Source organism: Hylaeus anthracinus, unplaced genomic scaffold, assembly GCF_026225885.1.
Source record: "Hylaeus anthracinus isolate JK02 unplaced genomic scaffold, UHH_iyHylAnth1.0_haploid 12001, whole genome shotgun sequence".
Taxonomy (NCBI): domain Eukaryota; kingdom Metazoa; phylum Arthropoda; class Insecta; order Hymenoptera; family Colletidae; genus Hylaeus; species Hylaeus anthracinus.
This window is the reverse complement of record NW_026534348.1, coordinates 4899980-4920934: the sequence shown is the minus strand read 5'-3', so window position 1 is coordinate 4920934 and position 20955 is coordinate 4899980. Positions and strand designations below refer to the sequence as shown.

The window sequence follows — 20955 nt, the reverse complement described above, 5'->3', positions numbered from 1 at the left end:
TCTTGTATTTTTTTCTCCGACCATTTGTTGTACGTGTACCTTACATACCACTTCATTATATCATAAAACATACGAAGTTAAATTTGTGTTCTCAAAAGCATATATTTAACTATTTAAATAAATAAGGTTAATGTTTCGTTGAATAAAGTATACGCATTTTTATAGATACATGTTTTATCTATACTGCTCTGAACATAAACTTTTATAATTAATTATCGCGTTTACATAAAAAACTTAATTCTAAATTTTCAAATAGAGAAACATCGAAGACGACATTTAAAAAATCATTTTAAATCTTATTCGTTCGATAATTATGTTTTCGTCGTTTGCCTATGTTGTTTCCACTTCTTTCCACCAAATTTCTGGTTATTTTTTTTATATCCACCTGCCAACTTTCCTGCTTTTTGAAGCGCCTGTAATTTAAAATTCTTCGCGACAACTTCTTTTTTGTTACCAGCACCTCCGGAATATTGCACATTTATTCGTCGTCCGTTAACAAATGAATGATTCAGCGCAAGTGCTTTCTGTAAATAAATATAAAGAATTATACATAGATAAACACGTAACCACTATATTATACATACTAAAATTATTTTATAACGTAATAAGTAATATACCTCGTAATCTGTATTATTAGCAAGCTCAACATAAGCGAATCCACGCGATGTATTCGCGTCTTTTTTAGGTATTCTGATATCGATTACTTGACTGACTTTAGTCAAAAAGTGCTTTTTAAGTTCTTCGTTAGTAATGCTGAAATTAAAAAAATATATTTAGTACAATGTATAATAAGTGTACGGAAGAATTATACAATTCTTACCTATACGGTAGATTTCCTACAAAAAGAACATATCTTTTTTTCTTTCCTTCTTGCTCTGTATTCTGTTTTGATTTTTCCTTCGCGCTGGGACTTTGAATATTATTTGTCGTAGCTTCATCATCAACCTCTGATTCGTCGTCATCGTCATCTTCATCATCTTCACTGTTCTCCTCTTCGTCCTCTTCATCCTCGTCGTCATCCTCCTCCTCTTCCTCCTCCTCCTCCGCGTCAATATCAACATCTTCCTCATCCTCTTCTTCTACATCATTATCTGTCTCAACATCATCATCATCATCATCATCATCATCATCTTCATCTTCATCTGGATCATTTTGTTTTACAAGAAGTAAATTGCCCTGTTTAGGGTTCTTTTTTTTATTAACTTTATTCATCTTAAGTTCTGGCTTTTCTGGTAACTTTTTCTTTTGTTCATTATTTTGGATTTGTTTCTTTTTTGCAACTTCTACTGATTTATTACCTGCCTGTTTTTTTGCAACTTGTTCCTTTGGCTTGTATGTTCCTTCTTTTATTCCTAACACTTTCTTTAATGTTGCTAATTTTCTCTTAGCAGTTTTTGTTAGATTTCCTCGCTTCTCTATATCTTCAATTTTCTGTTTTATCTCTGCAACGGATAACTCAGGTTTTGTTCCAGGTTTAGTTTTTTGTTGTCTATTCAATTTACGTTTCTCACGATACTGTAATCTTTGCTGTTTTACTCTTTGTTGTTTTTCCTCTTTGCCATCTACCATTTTTTTCTTATTTTTGTCTGTACTAACTTCACCCACTGGCTTCTTTACAGAACTTTGCACTACGCCCATACCTTGCTCTTTCTTCTTTTCGGTCGCCAATTTCTTCAATGCATCTTTTTTAATACCTTTATCATTTCGCACAGCTCCATTTTCTACCTTCGCTTTTTTTTGTGCTTTATTCGTATTTAATTCGCCTACCTTCCCAACAGCTTCGCTTTCGCTTACCGGGCGTTTCTTTATATTTTTAACCATGATTGCTTGCTTACTCAATATATAAACGTAAAGTCACTAAATATTCGTCTGTATAAAAGAAATGATAGTAATTTATAATAGTAAAGCTTGGAACGTAACAAGAATTAAGAATGCAAAAATCGATTATTGTAATTTTTAAGTTAATTTCAATGAAATGTAATTCAGCTTACCTATTTTTTAATTTGATATTTAATCGCTGCTCTTTCTAAAACAGTTTGAAGAACAAAGAAATGTGTACTTCGTCAATTAAATAGAATAAACTCAGCATGCCGCCTTAAACGTGGTCGAACATCAAGTTTTTAAGGTTAAATTCAACATGCGCGTGGTGCTAGTGCGTCTCTTTCTGCGTACAAGCGTGTAACGTGTAAATGTAGAAAACGCTGAACCACGTAGTATAGTTCCGATTTCGATTTATCTTATTTCCGCATGCGCATCGAGCTTATAATCTATATTTTTCAATACATTTTAGCGTTTATTACTTAAACTACATATACATTGCTTGCAATATATTATCGACAATAATTTTATCGAGCAATAAATAAAGTACAAATCGTATGACATATTTCTTTGTACTAGTGGTAATTTCAAATTGAGTAATTTCTTTATAACCGTCACTTCCGTTATATCAAAGCCGGTGTACCGGTGTTATTCGAAAAATATTATTATATACTTAAATAGTTGATAGAATGGTTAGAGAGATTTTTCAAAGCTATAGTCCTGCTTATTCGTATCGTAATGCATATCTAAATAATAACAAACTTCTTTAATTTATTTTTATAAACAAAGCTCGTAATTGTCATATAATACATTTATTAGGCAGTGAAATTTACAAGTGTTACTATCTATTTAAGATAGATATCTTTGTATAATTAAATATAAGCTGTTCTGTAAAAATATATCTCATTTTTCAAGGAATGTTAGAAAAATTATAAAAGTATTAATCTGTTTTAAGTCTGAACTAAACATTATATTTATACAATTCTAAATTAATCGAATGTCTAAATCATGTAACGAACAAATTTCAGTACAGTATATGGTCAGTAATGTTATTTTATAAACGAATTGTAAAAATGGAACCATGTAATATCTATGGAAGACATTTAGTAATTGTTGAGTGATTGCACTATATTTTAAAATACTAATGAATACTGTAAACGCAGTGTATATTAATTATTACATATTTGTGTGTGTGTGTGTGTGTGTGTATTTGATATAGCATACGAGCACATTAACCTACAATATTTACTTCATATAGAATAAACACTACAAAAGTTTCATACAATCGATTAAATATACTTAACCAGTTATTTACAATTACGAACCTTTTATATTGTATTAATATCTTTATTCCTGCATTAAAATATTAGGAAAAAGTCATTTCAAAATTGTACCATTCAAGTACAAATTTAATCGTACAATATACTAAAAATACAAATAATTCAGTTAAATTCATTTTTTTTACTTGCCATTGTAATAAGTGTTGCATACAAAATTTTACAATTCTATAAAAACAGAAAATGTATTACACAATACAATTGTGTAAAAAATTCTAAAGTTGATGTACATAACTAAATTTTTAATTATTTGTAACAACCTGAAAGCAAATACTTTTTGCTACTATGCAAAAAAAAAACAGTACGTGTATATAAATAATACATAATTGTTTATTTTACAATATTGTATGCAAAAGTTATAAATAAAAAGTTTGTACAGGAAAATATATTAGTTACTTATAATCAACTATAATATTAAATATACGTATTGTAAATTTATGCAGAAATTCGTTAAGAAAAAATAAAGGAACACAGTTGAAACCAACCATTATTTTCTCTGTATTAGCTACCAAATATTAATAAACATGGTATTATTATACTGGTGATACAATTTACAGTTATCGCTTTCGCATTTAACAAAAGTAGCAAATGTCTATATTTGGAAGCAATAATCAATCGTATCGTAAATTTACAAGTGGATATCCGGAATCCTACTATTCATTGTTATCATAATTGCTGTTCTAAGATTTTAAAAATTAATACCTGAGTTATAATAATTTTTATATTCAAAAATTTTCTTTTTTGTGTAAAATAAAAATTTTGCTGTCTACTCTGAATACATGTATCTTATATCTTCCAAGTAAATGCGAATTCTCAATAAGATCTATAGTAGTCTTTCCATCTTTTTGCATGAGCTTTTGCAATTCCTTGTCAAATATTATTAGGTCAACCATATAATACGGTGTCGTTGTTTCTAATTATCAAAATGAATTGACATTACAAACTGTTAAATATCATTTGTTATTCTGTTCAGATGTTAAATATTTACATACAACAAATTAGTATGTCTAGTCAGCTTTACGTGGCTTACGCTTGCGGACATTCGGACTACTCGGTTCAGGCTTTGAATCTTTGTCCGTATCTTTTTCTTTCTCTTCTACGTCGGATGTTTCCCCTTCAGATTCTTCGTCTACTAAATCGTCTTTAACATTTTCAACTATTTCTTCGTCCTGTATACTTTTCTCTTGCATGAATCCACCTGATCCATCTTTCTGTTTCTTTTCACCTTGCAGCGTTACAGGTTTTGGCGGATATATAAAATCGATCAAGCAAACGATAAACTGCAAACGATAATGTTAGTTTTTATTACATTTAAAATTTCAGCATATAAACTTACCAATCCCAATATAGCGCCTAACACGATAGTTGTAACTGCAAAGATTAAGTAACTTCCCCATGTAGGCACTCCAAAGTCTTCCATAAGTTTATTGTGTACACCCTGAATAAACAATAAATAAATTCAGTAATTAATTAGAATTAGGGCTATCTCATTGATTTTCATTCTGCTTTGTTGAATAAACACCATGTGTAATTATTATTTACCCGTAATACTTGTGACATTTTATAGAATTGACTAATAACAGACATCATAATAGAAGTTGGGCTTTTCCAACCAGGTATCGGTTCAATTTTTTCCCAAGTCTTTTCAGATACAAATTCAACCAAAGAGTCTTTATCTCTAGGACTTTTATATTGCCTAAATATACCATCCTTAACACTAAAAAACATTAAAATTATTTATGAATTTTCTATTTAGATGTTTACTTGTTTTTATGATATCAGACTAAGGAGGATGCTTACTGATATATCGTTGGCAAAGCTGTAACCATAAATCTTCCACTTAGTCCTGGAGAATCGGTCACGTCAACTTTTCCAACATTGATATTTAGATTTTTCTTTAACGAAGCAAGATGTTCCCAAACTGGTTCGAGTGCTTTACAAGCAGGACACCACGGCGCATAACTAAAATAAAAGATATCTAAATTGAAACTTTAAACATAATTATTTCAATTTGGAAGTCAAATTTTCAACACTGACACTTTTAGTAAGCTATTTCATTGTTCGGAATTTTAATTCAATCGAAATGTAATTATTCGCTTCCCCGCATTTAACTTCCCTTCTTAATTTATATGTTACATATTAAAAAAAACTTAAAGTACATAGTCTTCTTTAACGTAATTTTTGACACGCCATCAAATTTGACGACGCAAGAATCATTTCAACCTACAATTCCACCATCCATTCTCCGATCAGCATACGATCCCAGTTCTCTTCGGAAAGTTGTTCCGCGTAAGTAGTTTTCGACGATGCCTGTGTACTAACGCTTACAAGACTCAAACATAAACAACAACTTGTGATGTAAAATGCAAAATTCAATTTACCGTACGACATCTTAACTAATATACACCGGTATCTTACGCACAAGCACAAGCTGCCTGAAGCTGCCGGTTGCTGGCTGCTGGAAGAACCACACAAATCCGATCACATAGTGACAAATATAGTGATACGAATAAAGTCTTCTTCACAACATCGAAAACATTATAACATTTTGTTACCCTAAGAGAACGCTAGTAAATTTTTGTAGGTTTCCATCCTTGAAATGTAACTAGAGATGGGCAAAACCCTAGGCTTCGAATAAACCTGAAGTTTGCCGATGTGTTTGTCTCGTTTCTTTCTTTGGAAAATGTTCAAAAAAGGAAACGAAACAAACATGTCGGCAAACTTCAGATTTATTCGAAGCCTAGGGTTTTGCCCATCTCTGCTCATAGGTTCTGGCACCTGCGCACTCTTTAGTGCTAATCACCACGATTCAACAAATAAACAGTGAAGAGTCGAAGATGGTCGAAGAGAGTGACAGCAAGTCATAACAAGTGACCTACTTTTCGATGAAAGTGCACACAAACAAAGGAATCGTCTCTTGTTCATAACTAAAATTTAATGAACACCTTCTAAAAGCACGTAAATAAACAATACACGTAATTATTACTTTCATTGTATATGTGATTGTTAATTGTAATGTATTCTTAAAGTTTTACAGAAAATATTTAAAAAATTGTTTTAATGTATAATTTTCATGTAACATATACTATACATAGTGTATTTTTATTCAATTCTTTTGTATTAAAGTGCCATGTTATGTATCTTTATTTAATTTTTATTCATCATGTATTTATAAATGTAATAATAAACACGTTACTTTCATGCTCAATAAATTATTTGTAATGAATATTTTATTATAATTATATTGATTTAAGTTTTAATGTTTAAAGATTAATTTAATTGTTGTGTGCGAGTTTATTATAAAATTTGTAGAAAAGAATTACAAATATAAAAATTCTATAGGATAAAAGATATGTCTGCTGTCTATCCAACTTTGCCTAACTTGCCTACGCGGGATGGTATCGACGACGACGATCTTACAGACATCGACGACGAAGTATTCATTAAAGATGGAAAAAATGGTAGTTTAAAAATAGATGTTGATGGAGGAGTTAAACGGCCTTTAATGGCACCCCGTAGAAAATGTAAAAAGTCTTACAATTTTGAAACATACAGATTTTCAAACGTAACTTTCTATATACCTCGTTGTATTTTGCTTGTGACATTGGTAATACTATTAATAAGTGCATTTACATTATGTATGTATGTTGTAAATTTAAATCCTATGCCAATGTCAATTATGAAAAACTGGTTGTCACATGATTTTAAAGATACATCAAATGAATCCGATATAGTCCCGTGTACATCTCTTGCCACAAAGATGTTATGGACCAGATCGTTACCAAAATTGATATCCGAATCTCCATTGAGAAGCAGTGACGTTAATGACGATGGAGTGGAAGACATCATTGTTGGATTTAGTACAGGTTCTTATTTATATAGAAATAATTATATTAACTTAATCCAAATGACTTCCTACACTCTTTTTTATACTTTTTTATTACATTTATATTATAATTTACAGATTTTAATTTTGTAACTTTATGATTTTGTTGAAACTTCAATTAAGGAGGTAACGAATTTTTATTAATTATTTAATAATAATAGAAGCAGCTGTACAGGATGTGACTCTTGTTTTGAAATACAGGTTTGGATATGTCGGATACTCCAGAATATGTATGTGAATTATACTTCGAAGGACAAATTCCTTGCTTTGGCGGAGTCCTAGCTTTAAATGGTAAAACAGGAGATACTCTTTGGATGCACTGGACAGATCGTGCAATATTTTCAGTTGATTGTAGTTTGGATTTAACAAATGATAAAATTAAAGATTGTATTATATGTGGATACGGCGGCATACTGCGTGCAATCGATGGACACGATGGATCTATCGTTTGGAAAATACCAGTTCAGGAATTATCAACTTCGGAAGATTGGAAACTTTCTGAAATTTATGATGCTAAATTTATTGCGGATATCGATGGAGATGAAATTGGAGATGTTATCGCATCTCATACTGTACAATCAAGAGAAATTCATTTAAGTGAAATTCTTGTAATATCAGGAATTAATGGAAATATTATACGAAGTTCAATTTTACCAAAAACAGAGCAATTATTTTCAGCTCCTCAAAAATTAATCCATCCAGATGGTGAAAATATTTTTGTTTTTGTAACTAGTAGTCAAATGCAATCGGGGGCATTATACGTAGTTCCTCAGGTGAATTTGATACATGGTAATTTGGTAAGTTACTTGTTTATCATTTATGAACACATATATAAGCAGTAATTATATGAAATATGTTGTAGAAATTACGAAAATTGCATCGTGATACAGGTAAAGGAACTTCCTTACCTCCAATTTTGGTGGATATAACGTTAGATGGAATCGAAGATATTATCGTCGCTATGTTCAACTCTACAGTAATAGCTTACGATGGATTAACATTTGAACCTATTTGGAATTATACAGTCGCTAATTCTGAATTAATAAGTATACCTATTCCTGGATATTATAATGATGATAACATTCCAGATTTTATGGTGAAACATCATACAGACTTAAATCTTTCTACATTTTATTACACAGTCGCGACCATTATAGATGGAAAAACAGGAATATCTTTACTAGAGAAACCAATAGAAAATAGTCTAAATAGACAAATGTCTGGCTTATCTGTTACTGTTGAAGGTTTTGGTAACGATTGGTTTCTATATTGGTCGGTTGATTGTTTAACTTACGAAGAAATTAAAGAAAAATATCCATCTATAAAAAATGAAACACTTATACCTGAACCGGGCGCTGATTTATGTAAACTAAATTTTAACTCTACGCTAACCACAAATTTATATGCTTTGAGTCAACATGTTGGTCCACCTGGTATATCATTATATTTTTCGGCAACAATTTATAGAAATCAAAACGAAGAAGGAATTCCTAAAGAACATGAAAATAAACCTAATATTATGAACCGTAAAATAGATGAAACGTATAAGGAATATATGACGCAGAAAAAGTTTTCTACTATCGACTATCAAAATGATAGGGCAGGCAATTTTAATAAAGATTATACTTGGCAGAATGGAAATAAGTGGTCGCAAAAAAATACACAAACGAATAAAGATTACGATATCTTATATGACGGTGAGAGTAATAGTAATGGGGAAGATGAACAATCTATGGATTATTCACCGGTGGATGAAGTACAAGAACGAAGAAGTAACATTAATCGTAAATTTAATGATTATCTTACGAATTTTAATATGGAAAATAATAAAGATACAGACATAAAAAGTACGATTTCGCAGAAGAGAATGATAGGTTTTGCGCAAGACAATGGAAATAACACAAAGGAATCAACTGAACGGACTCTTGTGGTACGATTATTTGTATATACAGCTAAGGATTATATGGAAAATATATAAAAATAAATTACGTAAAATGTTTAATATTCAAAAATGTGTGGTAAAAATTGTTGTTCGCATTCTACCGAAGAAAATAATTTAATTAACGACATCGTTACATTTCAGGATGTTATGCAAGCTCGTAATCATAACTTTCCTAATACTATACAAAATAAAGAAGAAGATGCTACCATAGGAGAAATTTTTAAACAAGACTCGTTAAAGAATCAGAATAAGGAAAGACATATTAAAACGAAATCGAACATTTTTGTACAATTAACAGATAAATCTACAGAAGAGTTACACAAAAAAAAAGAGATAGAAGAAGTAAAGTCAAAGGCCGAAAGTCATCGAATGTATCAGATGTATGGTGTGCAGAAACAACCACCAACTGGAATATTGTTACCTTCTATTCTAAAATCGGAAGATACAACTTCTGTAGATTTGGTATTTTCTACACTTTGGTTACCTCCTTCGGAGATACCTGTAGTACTGGTTCAAGAAGATTCAGAGTGTAGAAAAAAGATACTTTTAGAACAAAAACTACAGTACAAAGAAAGTGATCATATTATTAAAGAATGTTTGGTCGAGCGCGGTATTAATCGCAAAGTACACCAACAATATACAGAAAAAGAAACTTTAAAAATTTCATTTGGACAAATGACAATACACAGAATGAAACTAGAATGTTCTTGCCCAGAGGATATGTTACCTAATCAAAGTTGTGAAAATATTTCCTCCCATCAGAGTTGGTCCGAATATTTAGGTCCGCGCGGAAATGGATATTTCAATTCGCTTCATAAGAAAAATACTTAAATAAATTCTATTTATATCGATATTTTGAACGTATGATACCTGTGCCTAAATACGTAATTCGTTTTTTCTTTAGATTATTTTGTTTACTTCTTATGTTAATTTTACAAGTTGTACATTTCTATATTTTGAAAAAATGTCTATAATATTTAATATACTTATAATGAAAGGAAGTAATTTAATAATTACTGATATATGTAAAATATAAAATACATGTTACAACCAATACAATTTCATTGAAATTTATTAAAACCATGTTCATTTATGCTTGTATGTGAAGTTAGTGTTTGATCAATATCTGTTTCATGTCACATCCAATCTTTTACAAAACATTCTAAACAACCATTATCCAATGTTTGCTTTCTTAATAAAAAAAAGTGGGTGTACGTTTGTGTCATTCATAAGAAAGAATTAATTATATTAGAATATTATTTACAACTATTAATTATTAAATATTATGGCTAAAAAACAAGCTATCAGCCGTAAGTTATATATTCTATAACATACTTTACATACATCAATATTATCAATAGTTTTCACGTTTGTATTATATATAATTATACACATTACACAGACCGTTCTTCCATTGTGTACAGTAATAAGCAAAAATTTCAAATGCCTAGAGTACAAGAAGTTTGTACATTTGTAAGTTATCATTGCATCGATCCCTTCTTAAAATCTCTATTAAAAAAATTAGAAATTTTAATACTTAATTTTACAGAATACATGTAGTAATCTTATATTTGCAAAGAAAAATCGAATAAAGGGACAGTACGACAATGAAAAAGAAAACTGGATTTCAAAGTTTAAGTAAGTTAACACTTTAAAAAGTAATAAGATATTATTGAACTAATAATATAATTTTTTATTTTTCAGGTACAGTATTTATATTAATCAAGAAACGATATTTCTGTGTATTGTATAGTAAACGACAAATTAATTGGTTTTGTATCTAATACTTTTAGCGTAACAGCTGCAACTGAAATTATGAGTTCCAATAATTATAAATATTTTCGACGTCCAATTATACCATTTTTAGTACCAAAAACACAAAATGTAAACATTCCTGAACACTTTAATCATGACATTCTGAATGATGTAGTAAGAGATGCTCAAAAACAGTGTTATGCATTTTCACCTAAGATAGAACCATATAAGAATGTGGGAACTCAAACAGATTATCGTGATAGCGAATCGCAAACAGTACCTTGGGAACCACCATATAGAATTAAGACAGGTAAAAAATAATGAATGCAATTTACATATGCATGTAATGCTATAATACATTTATTGATATTTTAGGACATAATCCTGAAGCATTAACGATAGCACATTTAACTTGGAATCATGGTTTACCAGCTGGACTTCGTGAAATAGAAATCATTAGTCGAGTGAGAATGAAAAAGGCATGGGAAGAAATCCTTCCTCCCATGGATACATCAGCTAATATCAAACTGCGGACAACTATATTAACAGCATTAGAAGTAGACGAATGGGCATTTAGAGAATCGGTAAATATTTCATACAAAATGTTTATTCGCATCCATGAAAATAAATTTTATTACCTTAGGAGATTCAAGCAATAATGGATTATAGATTTGAACTGATGTCTGAAATATCAAAATCTCTTGAATGTGAAAAACGAAAGAAAGCACAAGATCGTTTTAATAGGTTGAAAATTGTATTATCCGATCGTAGAGATAAAGAAGTAAATTCTATTAAACATAATCTTAGAAGAGAATTAAGAAAGCTTCGTAAAACACATCACCAAAAGCAGCGACCGGCTAGACATGATATTATTAAAGAACATGCTGATGCAGCATCTGAAATATATGCACCACAAATGCGTTATGGGGAGCATCCACAAAGAAGACATGAAGTAATACAAAAAGAATTATTAAGAGGAAGCTACATTGAAAGTAAGCATAAATGTATTATCATAATACAATATATTATCTTCAATAATATGTTGTAATTTTCAATACTCAATTATTTAGGTATAGATCAAATAAATACGTTACCAAGCTGGCTTCCAACATACGAAGAACTGAGAGCAATTAAACCGAAGCCTAAACCAACTGATCTTTGTATTAGAGAAACAAGATGGACAGAAGAAAAACTAAGACAATTACACTCTGATCTGAAGGTAATTAGATTGAATGTTGAGCAAATAGAAACGTCAACATTATTGAAGCGCAAATATAAAGCACCATCTTTGCCACCTACTCCATATAATACAACTACAGGAAATGCAGAACATGTACGCATAGATCAATTGTCTACTCTTATGCAAAAAATAGTTAGGGGAAGAGCTCTTCAATGCATGGTAAGTACTAGATATAATATTTCCATTAATTTCATTTTTATATTTCAATAAATCTTCTTATAGATGTTCGAAGGTCGAAGTAGATGCAGAGAGTTAATCGAGGAATTGCAATCATCTCACGGATTAGAAGACCAAAGTAAAAAGCAACGTCAAAAAGAGAAAGAGCATATGATAGATTTACAACGTTTACAAAATGAAAAAAGCACGCAAGAAAATCGTTTATATGAAATTCTTAATTCTTTAGAAGGAATAAGTCTTACAGAAATGTTGGATTTTCTTAGTAAAGTAAGATTTATTTTGTTATTCTTACTAATGAATTTATATATTTCTTACAATATGTGTATTTTTTTAAGGAATTGATAAGATTAGAAGATGAACGCCGAATACACGCTTTTACATTATTAGCTGAAAGAGAGAGAGCTATGAAAGAAGCGGCGGAAGCTGGAAGACGTCAACTGGAATACAATCGTCGTAGAGAATTTGATGAAATGTTTAAACAAATTGTAAAAGTTCAACAAGAGTCTGTGGAAACCTACCTAGAAGATATTATAAAAGAAGGCATCGAATGGGTATCGGATGAGGCAGCCAAAAAATATATTTTAAAGTTATGCGATAAAGTGGACGATATATCAAAATATGCCCAGGACAAGTAATATTTTGTTAAAGATAAGTTTTTAATTATTTTTGACTTATTCCTTTTATGTACATTTGTTTAGTGCAACAAGAGTAGCAGAAGAAGAACTGGTAGCAAACATGATTTATAACTTCGTATTACCCGAAGCGGAAAAAAGTTCTACACGGAAAAGTATAAGAGAAAAACAACAAAGTTATCTGCGAAATGCGCATGAAGTACTTTATGACGAAATATTAAATTTACCATCTATCGAAAATCTAAATTCTCCATCCAACGAAATATGTAGAGAAACATGTGACAAAATGAAATCAATTAATATATTAGACACGGAGAAAATCGTAATATACATTCTCATTTTTTAGAATACTTATTATCATAGAATACTTATTTCAGACATTAAATTTTCTATAAAATTCTTTTAGTCCAAAGCGTGTTCAACAGCAGACACAGCAGAAGAACAATTGGAATCTCTAAACCTAAACACAATTGCTGTTAAGGATGTTAAAGCAATTTTGGAAAGTATCATATCAAATGTTGTTCCAGTATGTATGCATATATAAGTCCCTTGTAAAGATCAATTATGCTGTTGCTTTTTTTTTTAGTAAGCAATATATACTAATAATTTATATTGTTAAAGATGGTATAGAACTGAACAGTTTGTTGAAAATCATAATTGCTGAAGTTTGTAAAGGTTAGTATTTCAAGTGAAATATATTTATTATTTTATTAGCTTAAAACTAAAAATGATATAAAAAACAATATTACTACACATCAAAACAATCATATTGTGTGTATTAATAAATGTTTAAAATTGTTTAAGTTACAAATAAAACACACATACAGATATATATATATACACCTGATAAAAAAATTTGTCGCTAATTTTACTTTACCAGAAATCTTACATATTTTTAAAATAATCTCATAAAATAATATTTCTGTATACAGAAATATAATTACAAATATAATAAATAAAGAACAAATTAAATAAATATTATAAGTTTCATTGAGATTTTAAATTTCAATTTTAAATCAATATTCAGTTTTTGATACTTTGTTCAAAATGATACATAAGTTATATTCTTAAATATAGTTATAATTTTTAATACATTTATTAGGTGAATTATAAGTTTATACAATAATCTAATAAAACAATCCATGATATCTATTCATATATTTTGTTTTGATCACATGTATTTTTATCTTTCGTATACATGCTGGTTAGTAAAATGAACACGTTTCAATTTTATTTTATATAGTACTCTTCTGTCTACTTTTTACTATTATACTCTCTAATAATTTCAAATTGCGTCTAGAAAATAGCTATATAGATTACACTTTAATATGTAGATAATTTAAACACTTAAATTTATTCAGTTATAACATAAAAAATGCAAAATACAAATAGAGCAAGATCTTGTTTCTCATATACAACCTTATTATATACAAAGGACAAGTTAACGTAAAAATTGAAGCTTCTATAATATTGATTTTATTCTTTCTATTACCAGTTTACATCTTTTTGCTTGCAAGTCTTTTGTCTGATCTATAAGTTTTCTTTTGCAAGTCTCTATAGAGTCAGGTTTTTGTGTTTCTTCTCTTGCACGACTTAAACCAGCTGTTAAATCAACCATTTTTTGCTCCCATTCCTCAAGATGTTTTCTCATTTCAGCCAATTGCGTATCTTGATCATGTATTTTTTTTGCCTGTTCTTGTAATTTTAAACTTTGAAGTCTCATTTGAAAACCTTGCCTTTTCATTCTAAGTTTCATTTTATTTATCTGACCTTTCATTGTTAGAACGGACAGTTTATTTTTTTTCGTACGACAAAAAATTTTCTTAAAAGTAAGATTCAATTTTTCAGAGTTAAGATTATGCGGTAGTGTTGTACTGTTTGGATTTGTAGTATGATGCGAAATCATCAAACTTCCACCTGGTAACTCATAGGAACCTACATTACTAACAACAGATGTACAAATACTGTGCTTTAAATCTGGTAAAATTTTTTCATCAAAATGTTCCATAGCCATACTACTAATATCTCTTAATTCCTGAAGTATTTCATGAGCTCTAGGTGGAGTTTTAGAGTCACGAATCAAACGGAGAACTCGAAAAATTTCATCAATCACCTAATAAGTAAAAATAGATTATCAATCAAACCATAACATGTTAGTTGTAGAATATTTGATCATTCACCTTTCCAGGGATAAAGCAACACAGATTCAGGTCTACATATTTTATAAAAGTCATGGATAACATGGATATCCTTGTTTCGATTGCTGTTAATATATCACAATGACGGGCCAAAGGGTGACTCCTTCTCTCCGATTCTCTTCGTGGCAGCTGACTTTTTACTGCACGCAAACATTGAGCATGATATTTTTCCATCAAATTGAAACCTCGATTCAACAACTTTTTACATATTCGATCAAATTGTTTGCAAACCTATCGACATAAAATACATAGAAAATTAGAGAATTCGTTATGTAATTTTTACTTAACAATCCAAACATTGATACAAGATATACAAAAAACAATCTTACAATTCTGTATCGAGAAATTTCGTCGTACGTAAGGTTAGACAGAATTGTCTCCAAAACAATATCGGGAAGATTTATTAATTGCAACATGTCAGTGTTATGTAGTTTTATGGTCGAACTTATAACACTTTCATTCGATAAAAATTGTTCAAATATCGCATCGGTTCGTATCTTTTTCGATCAGCGCGATAATGCGTTCGACACAGCAATTTCAACTATGGTGCATACAATACAATACAATACACAATTACAATTACAATGTTTTGACCGACCGATGACCTATCCTATAACAAATATAGCTGTTGCATTTGCATATGAATGGCTGCGAGTGGAGTCGGTCTCAAATGCAGTTTACTATCTATATTTTTGCAATACCGCAAGGATCGACAAGCATACGCGATATACGTCAGTTTCTTCTCTAATTTTCGCATGTTTAGTGGCCGGATATAACGCAATCGGCTCTCGGCCGCCATATTGTTGTGTCACGTGACGAGGGAGTAGCGAGGTGAATGCGCCGGGTCGAATTCGTGAGGAGGAGTCAAAAAATTTGGACACCGTCGGCCAACAGAAAACCACTCACAAGATGGATGTACGGAAAGTAACAGAATTGTTGCGTGCCACGATTGACCCAGCGCAACAGAAGCAAGCTGAGGAGCAACTAAATCAGGTCGGTCAATTGATGGAAAACGTGCTTCAATGACCGACACCCCGACAGAAACATGTGCCTCTTTGCGAACATTTTTATTCCTTTTCGTTCCTCCCTTCATCGTTTATACTCGATTACCATTAATAATCATTTATAAAAATGCTATCTTTACGATTATTCAAACTAATATTTCCTTTAGACATCCTTACTTACTTATCGTCTTCACTCCACATCGAAAACGACCTTTAACCAAATTCATCATCATTTTTATCCAATTTTTTTACTTATTTACAAATTCTTTAATGTAGTATAGAGTTCTTAGGAATCTTTATTTAAATTAATTTTCTAACCATTTGACATTTTCTCTACTATATTGCTGGTAAACATTTGGTGTAGCAAAATAACTGCTCAATTTTATTTGTGGTATAGTTCCAGCTTGCATAACTTATTAAACCATTTGTGCTTAAATTATTCCATACATTGCATACATTATGGCTAACTCAGTTTTAATTAGACACTATTACCAGTTGTTTTGAGACTTTATTCATTATTATTTCATTCTAAGAACAAATATATATATATATATGTATATATATATGTATATGTATATGTATGAATAATTATTGAAATATTTTTATTGGTACGCATGTATATTAATTTGTCAAATTACATTTGTTTATGAAATAATCATATGGGTGACAGTTAGACTAAATACGAATAGACTGTAACATAGAGTAAATATTTTCAGATACATAAAATTATTGGTTTTGCGCCAACATTGCTCCAAGTAGTAATGACTGCGGACGATATGCCTGTGCGACAAGCTGGTAAATAACAATCATAATTATTATACAACAGACAACAAGAATAAAGTAATGATAAATCGCTATTAATGCAGGTGTTATATATTTAAAAAATTTAATTACCACAAATTGGGCTGACAGAGAAAGCGAAAATGGTCCGGTTGAGTTCAGCATTCACGAACAGGATAGAGCAATGATTCGCGATGCAATCGTCGATGCTCTTGTACATGCACCAGAACTTATCAGAGTACAATTGGCAGTTTGTGTCAATAACATTGTAAAACATGACTTTCCTGGAAGATGGACACAAATAGTGGACAAAATTACAATATATTTACAGAATTCTGATGCTTCCTGCTGGCCAGGTGTTCTTCTAGCGCTTTATCAACTTGTTAAAAATTTTGAGTATAAAAAAGCAGAGGAGAGAGGGCCACTGAACGAAGCAATGAATCTTTTATTTCCTATGATATACCAGCTAATATTGCGACTTTTACCAGATTCTTCTGATCAATCAGTTTTGCTGCAAAAACAGATATTGAAGATTTTCTTTGCCCTCACGCAGTATACTCTCCCTTTGGACTTGATTTCGAAAGAAGTTTTTTCACAATGGATGGATGTGGTGCGACAAGTAGCCGATAGGCCTGTTCCGCCCGAAACGAATAATCCAGATTTAGACGACGATGAACGAGCAGAATTACCATGGTGGAAGTGTAAGAAATGGGCTCTTCATATTCTTCATAGAATGTTCGAGAGATATGGCAGTCCTAGAAATGTAACCAAAGAGTACAAGGAGTTTTCCGAGTGGTACCTGAGAACTTTCAGTGGAGGTATACTCGAAGTCCTATTAAAAATTTTGGATCAATATCGGAGAAAGATATATGTATCGCCCAGAGTGATTCAGCAATCAATTAATTACATTAATCAGGGAGTGAGTCACGCGTATTCATGGAAGTTTTTAAAGCCACATATGTTCGAGATAATTCGCGATGTACTCTTTCCAATTCTTTCATATTCTGCCGCGGACGAAGAACTTTGGAATAACAATCCATATGAATATATCAGAGTGAAATTCGATATATTCGAAGACTTTGTGTCTCCGGTAACCGCGGCACAAACATTATTGCATTCTGCTTGTAAAAAACGTAAAAGTATGCTTCAAGAAACCATGCAATTCTGCATGGAAGTGTTAACTAGTCCAAATGCAGATCCCAGACAAAAGGATGGCGCGTTACACATGGTTGGAAGTTTAGCAGATGTCTTGTTAAAGAAGAAAGTTTACAAAGAACAAATGGACAAGATGCTGTTACAATATGTTTTTCCCGAATTCAATAGTGCTCATGGACATATGAGAGCAAGAGCATGTTGGGTATTGCACTATTTTTCCGAGATAAAATTTAAGCAGGAACAGATACTAATCGAGGCAATTCGATTGACTACAAATGCCCTTCTGACGGACCAAGATCTTCCAGTTAAGGTAGAGGCTGCCATTGCTTTGCAGATGCTTCTTTCTGCTCAGGATAAAGCACAAAAATACATAGAACCCCTAATCAAACCGATAACGCTTGAATTATTAACTATTGTACGAGAAACAGAGAACGACGACTTAACGACTGTTATACAGAAAATTGTTTGTACATATTCGAATCAGCTTATGCCAATTGCAGTTGAAATGTGTCAGCACCTAGCTGCAACTTTCAGCCAAGTGCTAGAAACAGATGAAGGCAGTGACGAAAAAGCTATAACTGCCATGGGTTTGTTAAACACAATAGAGACTTTACTAACTGCGATGGTTAAACAACCACAAATCATGGCACAATTACAACCAATAGTGCTTCAGGTTGTTGCTCACATATTTGGAGAAAGCGTTATGGAATTTTATGAAGAAGCTCTTTCGTTAGTTTACGATTTAACTGGTGAGACAATTTTACCAGATATGTGGAAAGTCCTGGAATGGATGTATCAACTCTTTCAAAAAGATGGTTTCGAATATTTTACCGATATGATGCCCGCCCTTCATAATTATATCACAGTTGACACATCAGCATTTCTCTCCAATGAAAATCACGTATTGGCTATGTTTAATATGTGTAAAGCTGTACTAACTGGCGATGCCGGAGAAGATCCAGAATGTCATGCTGCCAAACTGTTGGAAGTTATTATTTTACAATGTAAAGGCCATATCGATCAGTGTATACCTTCACTTGTGCAATTGGTATTGGAGCGTCTGATGCGTGAAGTGAAAACTTCCGAATTGAGAACAATGTGTTTGCAAGTAGTAATTGCAGCCCTTTATTATAACCCAGCCCTCTGTCTTGAAACAATGGATAGATTGCAAGGAAACTTTGGACAATCAACGGAACCAATTGCATCTCACTTTATTAAACAATGGATACATGACACAGACTGTTTCTTAGGGCAAGTATTTTACATTTTTAATAATAAATATTTATTTGGCTAATATACAGTTAATGTAATACAGCTAAATATAGCTAATCAGCGATTTTTTATATAAACAACTTTTTCATTTTTCTAGATTACACGACAGAAAGTTATGCGTTCTTGGATTGTGTACTTTAATTAGCATGGGACCAGCGAGACCGCCAGCAGTAAATGAATGTGCCCAACAAATCATACCTTCTTTAATTCTACTCTTTGATGGTCTAAAAAGAGCCTATGCGGCTAAGGTAACTGAGACTGACGACGAAGAAAACGAGGATGACGACAGCGATATCGACGAAGGTGACAATTATCATATACAGTCTCCGTTCCTCTTTTTTTAATTTATTTTCAGTATACATTAATTGCATGATTACATGTATTACATTGATACGTATTAAATTATAATAGTATTTGTCATACTTCAACAGAGGTATTATCGTCGGATGAAGATGAAATCGACGATGCTAGTCAAGAATATTTGGAAAAATTACAAGAAAAGGTGCCAAGATCGGCTGCGCAACATGGTTTCAATGTATCAGCTTCGCTTCAAGATGGCCATGGCGATCATACGTCAGACGACGATGGCGATGGCTCGGAATACGATGCTAACGAAGAAACTCCACTCGAATGCTACGTCACACCTTTAGATTCAGAAGACACGAATCAAGACGAATACATTGTCTTCAAAGAAGTGATGCAAAGTAAGCAGCTAGGTTGCACTTGTTTTATTTAAGCCTTCATAAGTTCTTATAATTTTTCTGTTTCACAAGATATCTACAATATATATTTTTGTATGTTTTCGACTTCAGATATTGAGAGATCGGATACAGTTTGGTACAGAGCATTAACCGGTCATTTAACTTCGGAACAACAGAAAGCATTACAAGAAATTATCCTTCTAGCGGATCAGCGTAAAGCAGCTCTGGAAAGTAAAAGAATTGAACAAAGCGGAGGTGAGTTCGATTAACTGTTTTAATATTTATACAAGTTTATACAATCTAATTGTAATAGATGTATCGTCACATTGAAAATATATTTGTTTAATTCTTGTTCTCAGGTTATGCTTTTCACTCGCAGACGGTACCTACATCGTTCAACTTTGGTGGTACGCCCCTGACCCGATAAAGACTCCCGATCGTTTATATTTTTAGCTTAAGTAAGTAAATAAATTTGCGAAGCATCTGAGTCGCGTATCCTTAACGATGCAATAAATGTTCCCACTCCGTTGACACCGAGTTACACATGAATCAAATCGGATATAAGAACGTCTTTTTTTGTTTGTTTCTTCACGTTTTTCTGGCTTTTCATGACTATAGCTCGGTACATACAACAATGGTAGCATCCTTTCGAGCGTTTGGAAATCCATTCCACGATGGAATCTGCGGAGAAGCACGCTTCTTCTCATAACACACACTAGTAAAACGTAATTAATTCTCATATGAGAAAAATACCATCTAAAGTAAATTAAAATAGTAACTTCTATTTTGTCATATAAAGATATTCTCTTCTCCTGATCACTGTGTATTTCGATTTGCAGATTCCAGAGAATAATTCCTGATCTCGATTTTCAAATCACCGTGCTTCTTCGTCGAGCTCACGCCAATCCATCGTCCAGCGCGATCGAATCCTCTTCTTCTTTTTTTCTTTTGTTTTTTTTGTAAAAGTAAGAGATTATATGCGTACATGGAAATGATGGTACGAAAGAAAAGGAGAGAGAGAGAGAGAGAGAGAGAGAGAGAGAGAGAGAGAGAGAGAG

General features: G+C 31.6%; 6 protein-coding genes across 14 annotated transcripts in view; 3 read left to right on the top strand and 3 right to left on the bottom strand.

The window, feature by feature from the left end:
* Positions 1-152: 152 nt before the first annotated feature.
* On the bottom strand, positions 153-2183 carry LOC128890717 (glutamic acid-rich protein-like). Its single transcript, XM_054149485.1, has 4 exons — positions 1992-2183; positions 821-1869; positions 618-753; positions 153-524 (listed from the first exon to the last, which is right to left on the bottom strand). Exons 2-4 carry the CDS (start codon positions 1819-1821, stop codon positions 312-314), a joined length of 1350 nt encoding a protein of 449 aa, XP_054005460.1. The 5' UTR covers positions 1822-1869; positions 1992-2183; the 3' UTR covers positions 153-311.
* An 830-nt stretch (positions 2184-3013) lies between these two features.
* Positions 3014-5630, bottom strand: LOC128890722 (thioredoxin-related transmembrane protein 1-like). 2 transcript variants are annotated; one of them, XM_054149493.1, is made up of 6 exons: positions 5383-5630; positions 4956-5117; positions 4698-4872; positions 4492-4593; positions 4148-4435; positions 3014-4068 (listed from the first exon to the last, which is right to left on the bottom strand). In XM_054149493.1, exons 1-5 carry the CDS (start codon positions 5544-5546, stop codon positions 4163-4165), a joined length of 876 nt encoding a protein of 291 aa, XP_054005468.1. In that variant the 5' UTR covers positions 5547-5630; the 3' UTR covers positions 3014-4068; positions 4148-4162. The 2 variants fall into 2 exon arrangements, with proteins under 2 accessions (XP_054005468.1, XP_054005467.1); XM_054149492.1 differs by having other exon boundaries at positions 3014-4435.
* A 280-nt stretch (positions 5631-5910) lies between these two features.
* LOC128890711 (uncharacterized) lies at positions 5911-10042 on the top strand. 3 transcript variants are annotated; one of them, XM_054149456.1, is made up of 5 exons: positions 5911-6109; positions 6498-7021; positions 7243-7838; positions 7904-8971; positions 9125-10042. In XM_054149456.1, exons 2-5 carry the CDS (start codon positions 6508-6510, stop codon positions 9812-9814), a joined length of 2868 nt encoding a protein of 955 aa, XP_054005431.1. In that variant the 5' UTR covers positions 5911-6109; positions 6498-6507; the 3' UTR covers positions 9815-10042. The 3 variants fall into 3 exon arrangements, with proteins under 3 accessions (XP_054005431.1, XP_054005430.1, XP_054005429.1); XM_054149455.1 differs by having other exon boundaries at positions 5911-6113; XM_054149454.1 differs by having other exon boundaries at positions 5911-6130.
* A 204-nt stretch (positions 10043-10246) lies between these two features.
* Positions 10247-13725, top strand: LOC128890713 (cilia- and flagella-associated protein 91-like). Of its 4 annotated transcripts, XM_054149467.1 has the most exons (10): positions 10247-10621; positions 10688-11048; positions 11114-11322; positions 11382-11730; positions 11809-12137; positions 12201-12422; positions 12491-12786; positions 12854-13109; positions 13194-13313; positions 13409-13725. In XM_054149467.1, the coding sequence occupies exons 2-10, from the start codon at positions 10799-10801 to the stop codon at positions 13415-13417; spliced, it is 2040 nt and encodes a 679-aa protein (XP_054005442.1). In that variant the 5' UTR covers positions 10247-10621; positions 10688-10798; the 3' UTR covers positions 13418-13725. The 4 variants fall into 4 exon arrangements, with proteins under 4 accessions (XP_054005442.1, XP_054005440.1, XP_054005439.1 ...); XM_054149465.1 differs by lacking the exon at positions 13409-13725 and having other exon boundaries at positions 10777-11048; positions 13194-13398; XM_054149464.1 differs by lacking the exon at positions 13409-13725 and having other exon boundaries at positions 13194-13398.
* Positions 13726-14122: 397 nt separating this feature from the next.
* LOC128890721 (F-box only protein 28) lies at positions 14123-15633 on the bottom strand. The gene is made up of 3 exons (XM_054149491.1): positions 15315-15633; positions 14968-15216; positions 14123-14900 (listed from the first exon to the last, which is right to left on the bottom strand). The coding sequence occupies exons 1-3, from the start codon at positions 15399-15401 to the stop codon at positions 14250-14252; spliced, it is 987 nt and encodes a 328-aa protein (XP_054005466.1). The 5' UTR covers positions 15402-15633; the 3' UTR covers positions 14123-14249.
* Positions 15634-15784: 151 nt separating this feature from the next.
* Positions 15785-20955, top strand: part of LOC128890709 (importin-7) — a 5479-nt gene continuing 308 nt past the window's right edge. The window contains exons 1-9 of one of the 3 annotated variants that reach the window (XR_008460661.1): positions 15785-15978; positions 16706-16784; positions 16856-19175; positions 19294-19499; positions 19628-19900; positions 20009-20152; positions 20257-20355; positions 20516-20622; positions 20737-20955. The exon at positions 20737-20955 is cut by the window's right edge and continues 308 nt beyond it. Coding sequence is in view for 2 of the 3 variants with exons in the window: in XM_054149450.1 (XP_054005425.1) it covers positions 15895-15978; positions 16706-16784; positions 16856-19175; positions 19294-19499; positions 19628-19900; positions 20009-20152; positions 20257-20324 (3174 nt within the window). In the remaining variant the exon portion in view is untranslated. Of the gene's footprint in view, positions 15979-16705; positions 16785-16855; positions 19176-19293; positions 19500-19627; positions 19901-20008; positions 20153-20256; positions 20356-20515 lie in introns of all 3 variants that reach the window. The other 2 variants (XM_054149450.1, XM_054149451.1) reach the window with 2 other exon arrangements.

What these genes read in the sequence shown, in the direction of transcription:
- LOC128890717 (XM_054149485.1), bottom strand. Translation starts at nt 1,821, where the DNA reads ATGGTTAAAAATATAAAGAAACGCCCGGTAAGCGAAAGCGAAGCTGTT. An exon ending in GTAGGAAATCTACCGTATAG is followed by an intron (nt 754 to 820) that starts GTAAGAATTGTA and finishes TTTTAATTTCAG; the next exon opens with CATTACTAACGAAGAACTTA. An exon ending in CTAATAATACAGATTACGAG is followed by an intron (nt 525 to 617) that starts GTATATTACTTA and finishes ATTTATTTACAG; the next exon opens with AAAGCACTTGCGCTGAATCA.
- LOC128890722 (XM_054149492.1), bottom strand. Translation starts at nt 5,546, where the DNA reads ATGTCGTACGGTAAATTGAATTTTGCATTTTACATCACAAGTTGTTGT. An exon ending in GCTTTGCCAACGATATATCA is followed by an intron (nt 4,873 to 4,955) that starts GTAAGCATCCTC and finishes AATGTTTTTTAG; the next exon opens with TGTTAAGGATGGTATATTTA. An exon ending in TAGGCGCTATATTGGGATTG is followed by an intron (nt 4,436 to 4,491) that starts GTAAGTTTATAT and finishes TATCGTTTGCAG; the next exon opens with TTTATCGTTTGCTTGATCGA.
- LOC128890711 (XM_054149456.1), top strand. Translation starts at nt 6,508, where the DNA reads ATGTCTGCTGTCTATCCAACTTTGCCTAACTTGCCTACGCGGGATGGT. An exon ending in CATTGTTGGATTTAGTACAG is followed by an intron (nt 7,022 to 7,242) that starts GTTCTTATTTAT and finishes TTTGAAATACAG; the next exon opens with GTTTGGATATGTCGGATACT. An exon ending in CAACTGAACGGACTCTTGTG is followed by an intron (nt 8,972 to 9,124) that starts GTACGATTATTT and finishes GTTACATTTCAG; the next exon opens with GATGTTATGCAAGCTCGTAA.
- LOC128890713 (XM_054149465.1), top strand. Translation starts at nt 10,799, where the DNA reads ATGAGTTCCAATAATTATAAATATTTTCGACGTCCAATTATACCATTT. An exon ending in ACCATATAGAATTAAGACAG is followed by an intron (nt 11,049 to 11,113) that starts GTAAAAAATAAT and finishes TTGATATTTTAG; the next exon opens with GACATAATCCTGAAGCATTA. An exon ending in TATTAGACACGGAGAAAATC is followed by an intron (nt 13,110 to 13,193) that starts GTAATATACATT and finishes AAATTCTTTTAG; the next exon opens with TCCAAAGCGTGTTCAACAGC.
- LOC128890721 (XM_054149491.1), bottom strand. Translation starts at nt 15,401, where the DNA reads ATGTTGCAATTAATAAATCTTCCCGATATTGTTTTGGAGACAATTCTG. An exon ending in AAATTTCTCGATACAGAATT is followed by an intron (nt 15,217 to 15,314) that starts GTAAGATTGTTT and finishes TTATGTCGATAG; the next exon opens with GTTTGCAAACAATTTGATCG. An exon ending in GTTGCTTTATCCCTGGAAAG is followed by an intron (nt 14,901 to 14,967) that starts GTGAATGATCAA and finishes TTTACTTATTAG; the next exon opens with GTGATTGATGAAATTTTTCG.